The following is a 14,252-nucleotide window of genomic DNA, read 5'->3' as shown; positions in this document are numbered from 1 at the left end:
TTCTCTCTTTTCCCAATGTGCTCTTCCTCAGTTTCTACTCCACTAGATGTGAATGCCAACACTTAGTGAGGTCCTACAACCCCGATCCAGTCATGATGACTCCCTCTAAGGGTATTTTCTCTCTCAGCTCTGTGTCCAGTGGTTCACAATTCTTCCACTTCTCCTGCTCTTCCCCATGATGATGGTTAGTTTGATGGGGGGAGAGGAACATTGAGAAGGAGCTTGGATCCTCAGACAGGTCCTTGTACTCTCCTCTGAATCTTCTAGTCTACAGCACATACTTCATCTACTTGGCCACTATCTTGTGGGATCTGTGGCTAATACTCTTGGCTAAAGCATGGGGAGTTTGTTTCTCTCCATGCAGCTGATGGACCTACAAAATCTAGTCGTTCTGTACAAAGCCTGGGCCCCTACCTTGGTCCTCACTAACTGGACTGTGGACATCTGCCTGTGAGTGCCTTTACATCTCTGTGCCTCAACCCTAGGGCCACGTTGCCCTCAATGGACAGCGAGTTTGCCAGCTACCCTCTCTATCCCTCGTCAGGGCTTGGGAACTTCTTGGTATCCTCTGTGGCCCACAACAGCCAAAGAAACCTATGAAGCCAAATTCAGTTCTTCCTCTGCCCAACCACACACCACAACCACTTTTGTTCTGGTTTGGCTTCCCCCATACTGGGAAAGTCTGGAAGTTGCTCTCCCAGAGTTCCAGATGGCAAGGAAAGAAACATCTGCTCTGACTTCAACCTACTTACCATGCTGGCCCCATTCCAAAGTGTGGCCTACTACAAACACTCATCTCCAGGCCTGCTTGCCTCCCCCTCCCTCTCACCCTCTCACAACTGCTCTGCTCCAACAAGAGAGGCAGTCTTCTTGCATTATCTACACCACAAGTCATGCTATCCCCACTACTTTGAGATTCACAGGTGACCAATCGCTGCTTTATTCCACCATCTCCTTCCCTGGGCAATAAGCCTCACAGTTCAGCCTTGAGGTCTCAGAGTCAAAAAACAATTTTAAAGGAGAAAATTAAAGAAAATTTAAGATTTTAAAAGCATCATCCCCTATTATATTGAGTTGGGTTTACATGTTGTTAATTGATAAAACTGTACTAGTTTTGTCCTCAAATACTAGTTTCTTTTTGTCAAAGCTCCAAGTTCCAGAAACCAAACATACCTGAACCAAGTGAAATCAACCAGTCATCCAGTAACTCTGAAATAACTATGGAATAACTATGAAGTACCCATGATGAACCCACTTACCATTATGCACACTGTCGAAATACTAAAGCAATAAAAAGGAAGATGACTTCCAGATATAGAAACCAGAAAGATGGTTATTGGTGACTCATTCATGAAAATAAAGAATATAAGAAGAACTTCTTTGACAGGGATAGGGCAAGAATTACGTGTATGATTTTAGACACAGCAAGTTCAAATTACCCTATGGGCAAATCAAACTCTGCCTTGAGACTTCTTAAAAGTACTTGAGGATTGTTAAGCTGGGAAGTAACACCGTAAGTTTGCACTTTTCAAAAAGTATCACTGCGTGATATCTATACTTCTAAAACAAGAACGCAGAAGATCCTGGTAAAGGAACCTCAATGGTGAAACTTCTGGTTCCGACGAGTAGGCTTAATTTTTAGAGTGGGTAAGAAGAGAAGGGACAGACTGAGAAGGAGAGAGGATGGAGGACAGTCCCCAGAGGAATATCAGCATTGTATAATGGACAAGGGAGAGGAGCTGGCAACAGAGACCAGAAGATCAGAAAATGTTGGGGCTCCCGGGTGGCTCAGTGGGTTAAGCCTCTGCCTTCAGCTCAGGTCATGATCTCAGGGTCCTGGGATCAAGCCCCAAATCAGGCTTTGTGCTCAGCAGGAAGCCTGCTCCCCCCCCCCACCCCTCTCTTGCCTGCCTCTCTCCTTACTTGTGATCTCTCTCTCTGTCAAGTAAATAAATAAAATCCTTAAAAAAAAAAAAAGGTATCAGAAAATGTTGTATTACAAAAATCAAGGGAACAGAGAATTTTAAAGCCTAAGAATGGCCAGTCAAGTCAGATGCCCCTATGGGACGAAGATCAGGGCCTAGAAGTGTCCACCAAATTCAGCAATAAGGAGGTCTTCCGTGGAGGAGTAAAGGCCAAGGACAAACTGTAATAGGTTGAGCATAACCACGTAGTAAGGGAAGAAAGTTGATACAGATTGCAAAAAATTGTGGTTAACAAAGGCAAGAGCAATAAGAGAAACCCAAAAATGGAGAAATCAAGGATCTGGTTGTTCAATAAAGCAAAGAAAAGGAATATTGAGAGTATGAGGATGAGGTAACTGGAAGTAGGATATTGACATTTGTGAAGATGAAGAAGCCTTTACAGGTGTTAGAATGACTTTAGGACAGTGGCCTTGATGGGATTAAGATACATATTCATAGAACTGTTGGCATCAAGAAAGACTGAGGTGGGGTGGTTCAGAGAACACTGAGATCACTAAAGGAAAGGCTGGATTTAGATTTAAATAAATTTAGATTTAAATAAATAGAACATCTACAGAGCAATTCAGCATTTAAACAACCAACCAATTTATGAGGAGAAAGAGAGAGGACAGCGTCAAAAGTCTTGGGTGAATGTAGACAGTCAGCAGTGTTGGTAAACAGAAGGGTAGAAGGTGGCATAGCCAGATCTTGTCAGCTTCAAAAGGAAAAGGGATCATATTGAGTCTTTCCATAAATGAAGTGCTGTAATGCAATCAAGGGGGCTCTAAGTAGTTCCATGTGACTGTAAACAGATCTGAGCCTCAGGAATTCTTATTACTGTAAAGAGATGCCAGACTGACAGCACTCCCATTGAACTTGACACAGAGCCCCAGAGCCACTCCACAGAGAAACTGTTCTCTTCCTTTAGAAAAGAGGCTGTTTGGAAGTTCTGTAATGAAAGTGGCGTAGAACCAACAGTGGAGAGGGCTGGAATCCAATGCTGTCCCACCCCGACTGTATGACCTTGGGAGTGTCACCTCCCCTTCCTGGACATCATTTTCCTCACCCATATTGATTTATTCATCTATAAATCACAACTCCCACTATCTGTTGAAGCCTCATGGCCGTAGGCACATCCGAGATGTTGAGGACAAAGCGTCAAGTAGGACACACCCCAAACCAAGGGCCTAACATTTGACAATTCTAATTCTCTCCAGCAAGCGCATGTGTTTTAAGTTAAAGTACTACAGGGTCAGGGTAGCAGTGTTAGAGCCGTGGATCTTTCGGGATCCAGTCAGAAACAGACACGGGTTGAGGTGGCAGCTCCTACTTGGGTCCTGAGGGAGTCCATGAAATGTCTACTAATAAACTTCCCCAAAACTGCTTCCATCACTTTAAGAGATCCAGATGGAATTATGCCCAACACATTTACAATTCTGCAGTAAAAATTAAGTGTTCTGCCCGACGGTTGCACATTCTAAAGTACACATGTGCGTGACTCTGCCTTAAAAAGGAGCATAAGTATTATTATTGGACAATAAATATAATTTACTGCCACGAAGTCCCCAAGCAAACTGAAACCAAAGGGAAATTTTTTAAAAATATATTTTTTGAAGCCTCCTGAGTGGAGAAAACTGTGAGAGCCCTCAGCAGGGTGGAAAACTCTGGCATCAGAGCTTTGTTCAAATCCCACCTCGGCCACTTTGTCCGCATAGCCTTGGCTGTATTCCTCTGTACCTCATCTGTAAAGCTAAACCAGAAGCCTACCTTTTAGGGAGTTGAGAGAGTTTAGTGAGAAATGTTATCGTCTTATGTTAAGGTGACATAATTAAAAACACCTACAGGACTGATGTGTGGTGGAAGGAGCCTGAGACGTGGAGTCAGGCGCGCCAAGTTCAAACGCCATTTCTCAGCAACTGCAGGTGGTGATGCTGGGCAAATTATGTAACCTCAGTGCACTTCCATTTCCTCAACTGTAAAATGGATTATTTTGAGGATAAAATTACATTTTTATATGTGTGTGTATGTTAGTTATAATATATGTCTATTAGCTTGACCCCTTAGAAAAGTTTGATAAATGTTTGTCCTTTCTTTTCTTTGCAAGTCATTACATATTAAATAAAAATGTTATTTTTCCACTTCTGTGGTTCAGCATGCTTCACTTCCCCTAGATATAACTGAAGTATAAACCTCATTTAAAACATGTCAAAAAATAAAATAAAATAAAACAAAATAAAAACATGTCAGACACATAACAGATGTTAAGGGCAAAGAAGAGTTAAAAGCACTACAAAAATGTAAGATGTATTTTATTTTACACATCACTAACATATAATACATAATTAATATAGTTTTGGTATATTCTGCTGCTCCCATTCCTTGGCTACATTACATTTAGCCTGAACCATGGGGATAAAATAAATAGAACGTCTACAGAGCAATTCAGCATTCAAACAACCAACCAGTAAGAAATTCCCCTTTTCCCTTCTTCCACGCCAGGAGACCAGGGATTGGGGAGTGGGGGCGGCTAACTCAGTCTCTGAGTACAGAGGTGATTTTCAATCTCCATTTACATCTAATTATCAAGTCACAGTCTGCAGGTAGACAACAGGGTCAGGAACCAATGAAATTAGTCCCATTAGAGACCTCAAACTCACCCCATGAAAAGGAAAGGGAGGCAAGAAAGCCTGTGGAGAATAACTTTGACTCTAGTAGGACCATTCATGGAAAGGTAAGGCAATGCTGGAAAAACTAGCTGTCTGCTATTCCCCAACCCCACCCTCTGCTTTACCAGATTGCATATGTGTGCAAATTGCCTCTTTGTAATTAGTAAGTACTGATGGAGGCCCCTTAAGTCCTGTGTTCCAAACATTGTTTCCCAATGATGAAATACTGCTTCTCAAGCTGGTCATTCTAAATCCCGACCCTGACCACACATTGGAATGACTCAGCAAGCTTTTAAAAGATACGGATGCAGGGTCCCCTCTCAGATCAGTTATTGTAGAATCAGGTATTGGGCGGGGGGTGAGAGGGCGGGCATCAGTGGCTTTGCACGGGTCCAAGGTCATTCTACCGTCTAACCAGTGTTTAAGAGCAGCAGAGACATCCACATTCTCTAGCACTTAGAAAACACCTTACCCTTCCCACCAGTCCCTGAGAAAGTGAAAATATGAAAGGGAGGGGGTCCTTTAACATGGGCTGGAGCAAACTGCCCCATCTCAGAATCTATCTCTCTGACAGGTACATTTCTGAGATAAGGAGGTCATATCCTCCTGTGGGATAATGTACACGCAGTAGAGTTTCCCTAGATTCTTCAGAATGACCCGCCAACTCTATGAAGAAAAAGCCAGCTTTGTACCTTAACCGCATCTTGCACTTCTCTGGCACGCCTGTGGCAATGACCCACAGGGCTGGGTCTCAGGTGGCTGCACCGGTCCCTGCCTCATGCTCCAGTCACCGCAGTTCTTTGACTGATTTCTTTTATTAATTTAATGCCTCTCTGAGAATCAACCCACAGACCCATTTTCCCCCAAATTGCTCACTCTCTCATCCCTCCTCCCAGAGTCTCCCCAGATGAGAAACACTGGAGATTTGTTTTGTTTTGTTTTTTCTTTTGTTGTTTGTTGTTGTTGTTTTGTTTTGTTTTTAATGCTCCTGTTAATCTTAGTCAATTCAGCACTCACGGGGCTGGGTGCTCGAATATGCTTGTCAATATGAGAAAACAGTAGGTGAAGAATTACGACACGACTCCCCTTTGATTGGACTCTAGTTCCCAGGAAACCCAGTTGGACAGAAACCCCAACGGAAAACAAGCAGTAATTGCCCCCCAGTTATCCCGCCCTTTGCAGATAAATGCCTTGCGGAATCCATCTGGCCATTCCACGCGGGGCCGCCTAGTCAGAGCAGATGTTTGCCAGCCAGAGGTTTGCCTTTGCACTATGCATTTTAGAAATAAGTTTGCTGACCGCCGAGCCCACTCCTAGGTGAGTTGCTTTTCCGTTTGTCTCTGGAATTTCACTTCCGGCTTTGATATTTTAAGGTCTACTTCTTAGCAGGAAAGGAGGTTAAAACAAATTTTTTTCAACCCACTTTGAGATAGATAGTCCCAGAGTTTAACCTTTGAAAAGGGGTGAGGAAAAGTACAGGGGTACGTTTCTGAGAGTTTTCTATGGAGAGCTGAAGCCGTTTCCAGCAATTTCTTTTAAACAGCCATTCAAATGTTAAGGCCGCGATAGTCTTTCAATACTCATGATAAAACAAAGCTGGTTTTCACCAGGGTATGATGGATAAACCTGAGTTTATCAGTATTTCACATCTGAAAACTTTAAAAGAAAGAAAATTAATCTCTCCCTTATTCTGCCTCAATATCTACCACCCTTTATGGTGGACTACCTCACCTTTCTGCCGCTGTGTCAGGTGAGGGTTAGGCATTTTGCTTCTCCTCCTTGACATTCTAGGTTGTGTCCAGAGGCACACATTTTGATCTCAGGCTTCGGATTGTAGTTCTATCCTTCAGGATGAATCACCATCCTGTGGACCCACCAGCCATGCTTCCAGCAAAGACTGACTTTCTCTCCTTTTGTTCTGATCCTAATTGGGAACAAGAAACTTATGCCAAGCTGAGCCAGGAAATAAATCATAAGATAGTATCTGCTTACTGAACACCACTGCTGCACCCGGAATTGCTGGAGAACATGTCCGCCATCCAATACAGAATGATGAAACTCGGGGACAGTATTGAACTATTTCCGGTTTTGACAGTATTGTTGGGGGACAATATCTGCCGAAACACTAACCCTCTGCCCTGACATCACTGCAACCTGCAGCCATTTCCACTTTGGTCATCTGACTCTTAGCTTAACCAAATTCTGTTTTGGAAACTGATGGCCATGGCAAGCACATCCTCACCAGCCTCTTGGCTACCTCGGGGGCCGCCACGCCTCCTGGGCCCTACCGGCATGTAGTGCGAGCTGAAAAGCCGTGTTCCATTCGGAAAACATTTTCACTTACCTGACATCGGGGACAAAAGGGATTTGGGAAGGCAGTTACTAAAAGTTGCTTTAGCCTTCTGGTACTTACCCTGACCCTTTCTTAAGTTAAAAAAAATAATTTAAACAACCCGCATTCCTGGATTGAGACTCCCGCTGATCAAAAAGGAGAGTCTGCAGGAAAGCCTGCAACCACTTTGAAGTTTGCGTCCCTGGGTCCTGGCCGCACTCAGCTGTTTCAGGGAGGACCACAAAGGCCCCCTGGCCGGCTCCCCCAGCTCGGAGCAGATGCACTGCTGAGCCAGATTTGGCTTCGAGCGCCTCACTTCCAAGGCCCTTAGGAGTTTATGAGGGTTACCCTGCTCCAACACTCCGTGCTCTGCCCCTTGACAGTGTTCAGCTCCGTCAGGAAGTGAGAAACGTAGTTCGACCAGAGCACTGGAGTTTGCAAATGATTTTTTTTTAAATACAGAGTTGATCAGGATGGAGCACTCCTCTGGAGTGAGGCTTCCCAAACTCAGTTGCAGGTGTCATTACCAACGAAGAAACCATGTACGTTTGAGCACGTCACTCAAACTTTCTGTACCTTGGTTCCCTCATCTGTAGGGTGGCAGCTGTATTCTTTTCCTAGTACCAGAAATCAGGCAGCTTCAAACAACAGAAATCTATTACCTCAGGATTCTGGAGGCTGGAAGTCTGAAATCAAGGTGTCCACAGGGCGGTGCTCCCTCTGAGACCCTAGGTATGATCCCTCTCTGCTTCGGCTGATAGCTGGCAATCTTTGGCATCTGTGGCTTGTAGTTACCTCATTTTAGTGCCTGCCTCTGGCACCACAGGGCTATTGTCAATCATCCTTCTTCTATGGCTGTTTGTCAGGTTCTAAATTTTCTCTTTGTAGAAGGACACCAATCATACTGGATTCGGGCCCACCATAATAAATTCACTTTAACTTAATTTCCTCTGTAAAGACCTTCTTTCCAAGTAAGGTCACATTCTGAGGTAGAGGGGTTGGAAACTTAACTTCCTGGTTGGGGGAATGGGGTGGGGGGACACAATTCACCCCTTAACAGTGACAATAATAGCACCTATCTAATAAGGGTCTCGTGACAGTTAAATTATTATTATATATATATATATATATATATATATATATATATATATATATGGTACTTAAAGCAATTGTGCCTGGCACAAAACTTAGTATATGCAAAACATTCTTTAAAATAATAACTTGCTATTACTTGGATATGCCTTCTAGTTTAGAGGAAAGGAAGAAATCGAGTTACAGCCAGCCTTCAGGGGTTATCATCCGGCTGCACACGTTTCACCTGAAGCCAAGTGACAGTGAACTCTTGCTACCGGTGAATTATTAGGAATCAATCAATACTCCTTTGTTTGTGAACGTAATAGTGACCGTGAGAATAGATCATTATCAGGACAGTATCTCTCAGGTTTCTCAAAGTAGAATAGAATGTTAAAACCAGTGTGCTAGGGGGGCGCCTGGGTGGCTCAGTGGGTTGGGCCGCTGCCTTCGGCTCAGGTCATGATCTCGGAGTCCTGGGATCGAGTCCCGCATCGGGCTCTCTGCTCAGCGGAGAGCCTGCTTCCCTCTCTCTCTCTGCCTGCCTCTCCATCTACTTGTGATTTCTCTCTGTCAAATAAATAAATAAAATCTTTAAAAAAAAAAAAAAACCAGTGTGCTAGGAGAATCATAGCTCTTAACACAGGTCCTAGAAGCAGGTGCCCTGAGTTTGATTCCAGAGTCCATCATTTATTAGCTTTGTAACCTGAGGCAAAGTCCTTAATTTCTCTAAATCTGTTCCTCACCTCAAAGTGGAAATAAAACTGTGACTTATTATGGGAAATTCCTGATAATTCACGCCATGTTTTCAGCACAGTGACCGTCCTACTTTGAGGGCTCCATGGGCACAGCTATCATTATATTTTCTTTTTAATTTGTAAATAAACAACATATTTACAGGGCTCAAGGATCAAAAAATATAACAAAGTGTACCTTGAGAAGTCTTGATTTCCCTATCCATAACTTTTCATGAGATTTATGTTCTTACGTGTAAAGTACTTCGAATCTTACCCCCTCCTGCCCTAACCCATTCTCCTAGGCAGCCACCTTCATTAGTCTTCTGCGCATCCTTCCAGAATGTTTTAGTGCAGATTAAAGCATACAGTCATATGTAATCTTATCCTTCTGCTTTCTTTCACATACTGTCTTGTACTTTGCTTTTTCCTTTACAGTATATTCTGGAAACAGTGTCATATCAATTTAGAAGGAACTTCCTAATTCTCCTCACAACTGATTAATTTCCCATTGTGTGTTTAAATTGAAGATATCCAAAATGTCAGTTTTCCCTCCTTCTTTGGCTGTATACACCTGTGTTTTTAATATTCATATTCAATACAAGTTAACAGATATTTATTCATCAACTACTATTGGACAAGGAGGGTCATTTGTTTATTCATCTCGGTAATACAGCAAATATTTATTGAGTTTGCAACACAGGCCAGACATTGCATCAGGAATTGCAGTGTAATACTGAACACATTATAAGAGTCTCTCCCCTCACTGGCTTACAGTCAACTAAGGAATATAAACAAATACACAGTGACTGAAACAGCCAAGGTCTCCAAGTGAAGCCCATGATGCTAGAGAAGATGTGCTCCTGTGACTTCCACCATTCCACCATCACCATTTCACCGTTCCACTCATCCACTGGCTTCATCTGTTCCAGCTTCTGCAAGGACTTTGCACCTGTAACTCTGCCCCCTCTCTCTTGCATCATCAATAGCTCCCTTTGTACCGAATCATTCCCATTAATCTACAGACATGTTGTAACAACTTCCACTAAATGTTGGCTCATCCTCAGCCTTACTCCATCCGTACACACTCACATCCAGCTTTATGGAGGGACATAGCACTTGCATTTTGACAAATCTCAAATTTATATCTATGGTGCACTCGCTTCCTTGAACATAATGTCTAATTACTTAAGTCAGCAGCTCTTGAAAATCTAAGAGGCATCTCAAACTTAACATGTCCAAAACATACCCACTGATTTCTCTACCAACCTCACCCAAATTACACCACTCACTGGCTTACTGGGGTAGCAACCTGGGAATCACACTTGACTCCCCTATTTGAATCCTTCCCACAGGCAATCTAACAGCACGTCTGTTCGTATTATCTTTAAAATGTGTCCCAAATCTGCCCACTGCCTGCTGTCTCCACTGTGACTATTCTAGCCCAAATCACTATCATTTTTGGCCTGTATCCAGCCTCGCCCACATCCCACTAGTTAATTTTCCATCTAACAACCAGAGACATTTTTAAGTCTTTTGAAAACATAACTCTGGATGTTACTCCTGTTCTCATACTCCTCTAAGAATTCCCATCAAGCTCAGAATCAGATCCAAACTCCTCACCACAGCCTACAAAGCAGGAGAAACACCCTACCTGTTTCTCCAGGCACATCAGCCACCCTCCTTTTTGCTCACTCTTCTCTGTCACTGTACTTGGTGCTTCCGATATACTGTCTCAGGGCCTTTGCACTTACTTTCCCCTAGCATGGAACATTCCTTTTCCAGATACTCACATAGCTTCCAAGTATCTGAATGCATCCAAGTATCTAACCAAGTATCATCTGTTTTGGTCAATACTGCTATGTAACAAACCATCCCAAGACAGTAGCTTAAAATAATACTGATTATTTTACTGGCTCATGAGTCCAAGGGTGGACTGGGCTCCGTGAAGGGGTTCCCATGGGTCTCCCACGTGGACGTAGTCAGATGGTGGCTTGGGATTCTTATGATGGCTTCTTCACTCTTGTGTCTTTCACTTGGGCTGGGAAGACTCAAACCACTAGGGGCTGGAACACTTAAGTCTCCTTGAGAATCTATCTCCACGTCTTTCTCTTTGTCCTCCATGTGGTAGACTCGTATTCAGTTTTATCCATAGTGGGAAGGGGATCACAGAGCACATGTCTTGAGATAAGCCAGCAGAACTTGCATGGCCTTCTCGAACCTTAGCCTTTAAAACATGCAGGCTCACTTCCACCACATTCTACTCAACAGGGTGTTAAGAAAGACACTACTGGCTTCAGGCGGAGGGCACTTAGAACCCATCTTTTTGGGAAGAATGGCCAAAGAAATTGTGAATACATTTTTACATCACCATACCTCCTCTGAGAGGGTTCTTTGACTACTTCATACAAGAAAGCTCCCTCCTCAACCCCAGTCCGAGAGCCCTCCTCTTACCCTGCTTTCCTTTCTTTGACCGCTCACATGTCTTCATTGATACTGCGTGCTATATCTGCTGGATTCTCATTTACTGTATCTCAGCCACTAGAATGCAGACTCGGTGGTAAAGACATGTAGCCCCAGACACTAGAACCATTCCTGACACAGAGCAGGCCCTCTCTGAGGGTCGTTGAATATTGGCTCATTGGGAGCACCTGAGAGAAGCTCTTAAGTTAAGACTTGGGAAATCAGGAAAGGTCTTAAAAAAAAAAAATGAGTGTTGGACATTATTGTCCTATTACCTTTTCGTTTGATGAATTACATGAACTAAGCAAACTGGCAGATCTGTGGGTTAAGAATGCAATCCTAAGAAGCTTATATTTCGACACTCAAAGGAGCCATATTGCCTTATTTATTGACAAAAAGATTCCTTCCTACAGCAGGTGTTTTTTTCCACCTGGGTCTGCTGCAATGTGTCCTGGAGTGTGAGCTGTTCTGGAGGTTTCCTTTTAATAAAGCTGGAATCTCTTCAAGGCCAAGACATGGGAGCAGGCGTGCATCAATGGCCCTTCATTGAATGCATTCCTGGCCGAGACTTAGACCTCCTGTAGTGCTGCTGTACATCACTTTGATCTGGGAAGTGACTTTCAAGCTGAGATTGAAACACTTAGAGATACGTTTTACTTGATAAACACATTTCATCTAGGAATCCAGAAAGTGCTTTGCAAATACTTCTCCAGTCCGCCTAATAACTCAGCAGGGCAAAAGGCAGGTGGTAAGCATTGTGCATACACAGTCTTTGAGCCACAAAACATTATCTGCCTAGTGAGTCAGAGGAGCTCAGGAGGGAGCGGTGGGCTCAGAAGGAGCTGTCCAAGATCACTCATCTTCTTTCTTAATATTTATGTAGTACATTCATTTCAGTACAGCATTCCTTTTGCATAATCTACTACTTCCTGCTGATGATTCCCCAAGGTCCTGCTTATTTTGCCTCCAAGTCACCAGGTATCTGGTGCAATGAAGGGAAAACAGCCAGATGCTCACACACTTTCCAGCTTATTTTTGTCTAATTTGTCACCATTTAGGTTTAAGCTTAAAATAGATCCAGGCAAGAACCAAGCTGTCCAACTGATGTGCTTTAAAGATTTCATTTATTTATTTGATGGTGAGGCAGGGGGAGAAAGAGCATAAGCAGGGGGAGTCAGAGAGGGAGAAGCAGGCTTCCCACTGAGTAGAGAGCTGGATGCAGGGCTTGATCCCTGGACCCCGAAATCATGACCTAGGCCGAAGGCGAACTCTAAATCGACTGAGCCATTCAGGCATCCCACAATTGATATGTTTTAAAGAATAGCTCTATTAAGGAAGGGAGGAAGGAAGGAAGGAGTGGGGAGAGGGGGAGGGAGGAAGGAGGAGGAAAAAGTATTGACAAAGTTATGACCATTTAGGTCATTTCAAAGAGGATCTACTTGGTGATGAGAGGGGGATATAGCATAGGGAACAGGGCAAAATGGCAGTGAACTAGGAGTGGAGAGAGGTTGATTCTGAATCCAGTTTTGCCACTAACTGTCCAACTTTGGATAAATGGTATAATTTTAGTTTTAGTCTCTCATCTGTAAAAGAGAACTAATAACACCTACCAAATTTATGTCTCAGAGGTTAGAATAAAAGGTTAATGAGAAAATGAGATTTGAAAATTGTCTAGTAAAACTAGAAGACAAATAGAAGAAACTGGGAGCACCAGGGTGGCTCAGTCATTAAGCAGCTGCCTTCGCGTCAGGTCATGATCCCAGTTCCTGGGATCTATCCCCACATCAGACTCCCTGCTCAGTGGGAAGCCTGCTTCTCCCTCTCCCTGTGTTCCCTCTCTTGCTGTGTCTTTCTCTGTCAAATAAATAAATAAAATCTTTTTAAAAATTAAAAAAAAATTAAATAGAAGAAACTGCTTAGTTAAAAAAACATTTATTGAATGTTGTAGGCTGAATTGTGCCCCCTACCCCCATTCATATGTTGAAGTCCTAACCCCTAATACCTCAGAACATGACTATGTTTGGAGTTATGGTCTTTAAAGAGGTAATTGAATTAAGACGGGTTCATTTTGCTGGGCTCTGATCCAATACGACTTACAAGAAGAAAAAATTTGCACACAACTGTAGAGAGGAAAGATCATCTGAACACACAGGGAGAAGCCAGCCATATATAAGCCCAGGAGAGAAGCCTCACAAGAAACCAACGCAATGGACAGCTTGATCTCAGACTTCTAGCCTTCAGAACTATGAGAAGATAAATTTCTGTTGTTTCAGCCACATGGTTGTGGTCTCTGATTATGACAGATACATGACACCGGATAGCTAGAGGGTTGTAAGTCCCACTCCCAGGACAGGGATGTGATCAGAGGACCTTTCTAGGGGGTCTTTCAGAGGATAGGGTCATTCCAGGGATGAACTCAAATCATGGTCTAGAAGGGCAATAAAAGATCAAAGGCAGAGCTCTGTACTAAGTCCAGAGTATGAGTTGAACCTGTAAAAAGAAAAGGAGTCCTTAAGTTAGAAACTGAGAAAGAAGGGAATCAGCATGTACATAATTTATGTGGTTTTATTATTTATGTAAAAGATATAAGAGAACAGTCTGTGGTGATGCCAATGTTTTTGGAGCAGGATCCTGGTCCCAGTGTGTGAAACAGATGAATAGCCTTTCTCGGCAGCCCTCATCGTGGGCTGGGTTCTAGGCTTTGCCAGCAAAAGACTTGTCACTCTGGAGTGTGTACAGTGGATTTCACCTTCCATTGTCATCCTTCAGTCCATACTGTACCCTCTGAACTTAGTTATTCATTGAAGCTGCTCTCAGTGGCAGGTGGGAAAGAGAAAGGTATCATGATACAGATCTACAGGGTGCAGTTTCTAGAACCAAGGGAGTTTTCCCTTCATTGCACCACATACCTGGTTACTTGGAGGCAAAATAAGCAGAACCCTGGGGAATCATTAGGAGGAAATCAAAGAGCTACCAGGGCTGCATATCTTTCCAGAAGCCCTAAGGGGGAATCCATTTTCTT

General features: G+C 43.3%; 1 protein-coding gene and 1 long non-coding RNA gene across 2 annotated transcripts in view; one reads left to right on the top strand and one right to left on the bottom strand.

Annotated features, from left to right (window-relative positions):
• The window catches only part of LOC123391921, a 53,737-nt gene extending 45,932 nt beyond the window's left edge, over window positions 1-7,805 (bottom strand). The window contains exon 1 of the long non-coding RNA XR_006606597.1: window positions 7,625-7,805. This is a non-coding gene — a long non-coding RNA (uncharacterized LOC123391921). The remainder of the gene's footprint in view (window positions 1-7,624) is intronic.
• Window positions 5,802-14,252, top strand: part of C9 (complement C9) — a 46,638-nt gene continuing 38,187 nt past the window's right edge. The window contains exon 1 of the mRNA XM_004737970.3: window positions 5,802-5,947. Within this exon, the coding sequence (XP_004738027.1) occupies window positions 5,871-5,947 (77 nt within the window). The 5' untranslated portion in view covers window positions 5,802-5,870. The remainder of the gene's footprint in view (window positions 5,948-14,252) is intronic.

This window comes from Mustela putorius, unplaced genomic scaffold, assembly GCF_011764305.1.
Source record: "Mustela putorius furo isolate JIRA1106 unplaced genomic scaffold, ASM1176430v1.1 tig00000407_pilon_pilon_pilon, whole genome shotgun sequence".
Classification (NCBI taxonomy): domain Eukaryota; kingdom Metazoa; phylum Chordata; class Mammalia; order Carnivora; family Mustelidae; genus Mustela; species Mustela putorius.
This window is presented reverse-complemented; position numbering and strand designations above follow the sequence as displayed.